The sequence below is a fragment of the Gossypium raimondii genome, chromosome 10 (assembly GCF_025698545.1).
Source record: "Gossypium raimondii isolate GPD5lz chromosome 10, ASM2569854v1, whole genome shotgun sequence".
In the NCBI taxonomy this organism is placed as follows: Eukaryota; Viridiplantae; Streptophyta; class Magnoliopsida; order Malvales; family Malvaceae; genus Gossypium; species Gossypium raimondii.
The window spans coordinates 21,047,060-21,049,452 of record NC_068574.1 but is presented as its reverse complement, the minus strand read 5'-3'; the positions used below and the strand labels follow the sequence as shown (position 1 = coordinate 21,049,452).

The window sequence follows — 2,393 nt, the reverse complement described above, 5'->3', positions numbered from 1 at the left end:
TAGTATATATAAAACAAATTTTATTAGTATGCAAAATATTTCTTTTATATCAAAATTGATTTTTCAAGTCAACATTTTATTTTGAAAGCATACTAAAAATTCTAATGGCATGCCTTACGAGAAAATACTAAAATTATGGGAAAATACTAAAATTATGAGAGATTATCAATAATTATTTAAAATTATGTTAGAAATTATGAATAAATAACAAAATATGAGAGAAATAAAAATGATGGAATTTGTTTTTCATATTTTTACAATTACAAGAGAACTTATGGAAAGCTGTAATGAGTTTTCTGAATAATTTTTCAAGAGCCCTTTAAATGGGCGGTATATTTATCTGCAATTAGTGTAAAAACAACAATAACAATAAAATTAGATGAGACTTAAAAAACTAAATTTACTGCACTAAAATAAATACCCATACAAAGCAGCCCCAAATCTAACTACTAAATGCGTGTTGAAATTTTACTTTAACTAAACCAATTATTAACTTAGACGCATTATCTATCTATCAAGTAAAAGAAAATTGTTTGTCTATTTTATTACATTGCTATATTTAATTTAAGTATATTAAGAAAAAAGGACGCATGGCAGGGCAAATGTATAAAATAACATAAATTTCCCTTTATTTTATTCTATAGCAGGTCTCTTAAAAGGAACCCTACAGTAAACTTATTCTGGGAAAATCAAAAGCTACTCAACAGCATCAGTAGCCTTCAAGCCCCTAATTGTTCATATTATACTGCTACAAAAACAGCTGAAAATATCGCTAAAACTCTAACAAGACAGCTTGGGTCCAGGATCAACCCCCAATTGTTTACAATAATCGGTGTAAAACCGAATTCGACGCTGAACTTTGTCTTGTGCAGCTGGAACACCACATTCAAGCCTGCCATTGATGGCTTTGATGGTTGCTCCGAACCCTTGGCCGATGACGGGGCGGACAGCGGCCATCCAGTACCATAATGAACCCTTAAATGAGACAACAGGATTATTGGCCACCATTTCAGGATTTTTCAATAAGTCCAGCTTCAAAGCATTCCCTGCGTTCCCGTAGTTAGTATTCCCTGTAAGCTGAAGCGGTCCTCGACCATGGTAGGACTTCCCTGGTGCACATGGGAACTTTGGATTGGCTTCACAGTAGCTATTACTTTTATCCTGCTCTTCTTTATAGCAAAAGACTGCAAATATAGGAATATATGCAACGACATCAGATTTAGGACGATATAATGAGCTTTGAATCCGTAGTTTAGTTCAAAGGAAAAAGAGCTTTACATTCAGTCTCATGGGTGGCATGGGCGAAGAATGCAGCAATCTCACGCTTGGATTCAACATCAGAACCCAATTTTCCGAAATCGGGAAAGGAATCAAGTGCAGTCAGGAAAGCTTGTCGTGTATAGAATTTCTTGCCCGCACAATCTGCACGAGCTTGGTTGATTATCCCGTTGAAGAACTGAGGTGAAACAATGGAGGCAACTGAAGCACCAGTGGGAGACTTGGAGAAACAAGGGCCTTCTTTGCAACCAGTGCCACAGTAATCGTTACCCTGACCGCAATAACCATGTTGACTGCAACACAAGTTTGGCGCACAGCCACAGTTTTGAGCCAACACGGTTTGGGTTATAGCGGAAGCAACTAGTAGTCCTACGAGAACAGATGTTAGTAGCTTTTTTCCCATAGCTAAGGACTCCAATTTCAAAGGATGAGAGGGAAGTTTGATGTGAGCAGAGGGATTGAGGCAGCGGATATATTTATAGCGTAATGTTTTCCAATATCGTATTGACTAGGGATCTATGTTATTGGACTTTTCTACCATAGCCTGGTGCGACGTGTTTACGAGGAAGCTTCCACTTTGATAAGATTGTTATGAAATTGGATTGAGTTTGTGTTTGTTTGTTTGTTTTTAAAATTATTTTTATCTATTTTTTTATTCTTTTAAATAAAATTTATATTTGATGCATATCTACATCATAAATATAGTTCTATTAAATTATCTCAACTTAGTATGTAAGTGAAAAAATTATATAAATATATTTATAAAAATTTATATAAAAAATCAGCCATTGGAATAGTAAAATTGAGAAATTTAGACGAGAGATCTCATTTTATTAATGTTTTAAATTTTCCAAAAATAAATTAACTTATTTGAATAAAAATACTAGAAAATTTCAAAATTTATAAAAATTTTCAAAAGGTCCTATTTTTCAAAATTTGTTAAAATTTTATTTCATTTATATACCCACCACAAAATAATAAAAAAGTTAAACATCAAAATATTATTTTATTTCATTTTAATATATGTTTTCTTATTTATATTATTTATATATTTATATTTTTTCATAAATACAATAATTTTCGCATTGCTTTTTCTTTATATTTGTTATAGAATA

At 32.2% G+C, this 2,393-nt stretch overlaps 1 protein-coding gene across 1 annotated transcript; it reads right to left on the bottom strand.

The window, feature by feature from the left end:
• Positions 1–605: 605 nt before the first annotated feature.
• On the bottom strand, positions 606–1,739 carry LOC105777651 (endochitinase EP3). The gene is made up of 2 exons (XM_012601012.2): positions 1,279–1,739; positions 606–1,184 (listed from the first exon to the last, which is right to left on the bottom strand). Exons 1-2 carry the CDS (start codon positions 1,679–1,681, stop codon positions 781–783), a joined length of 807 nt encoding a protein of 268 aa, XP_012456466.1. The 5' UTR covers positions 1,682–1,739; the 3' UTR covers positions 606–780.
• Between the last annotated feature and the right edge of the window lie 654 nt (positions 1,740–2,393).

Bases quoted from the DNA above. Each gene is read 5' to 3' on its own strand.
- LOC105777651 (XM_012601012.2), bottom strand. From the start codon at position 1,681: ATGGGAAAAAAGCTACTAACATCTGTTCTCGTAGGACTACTAGTTGCT. The intron at 1,185-1,278 runs GTAAAGCTCTTT...CTATATTTGCAG, and splicing joins TGCCACCCATGAGACTGAAT to TCTTTTGCTATAAAGAAGAG.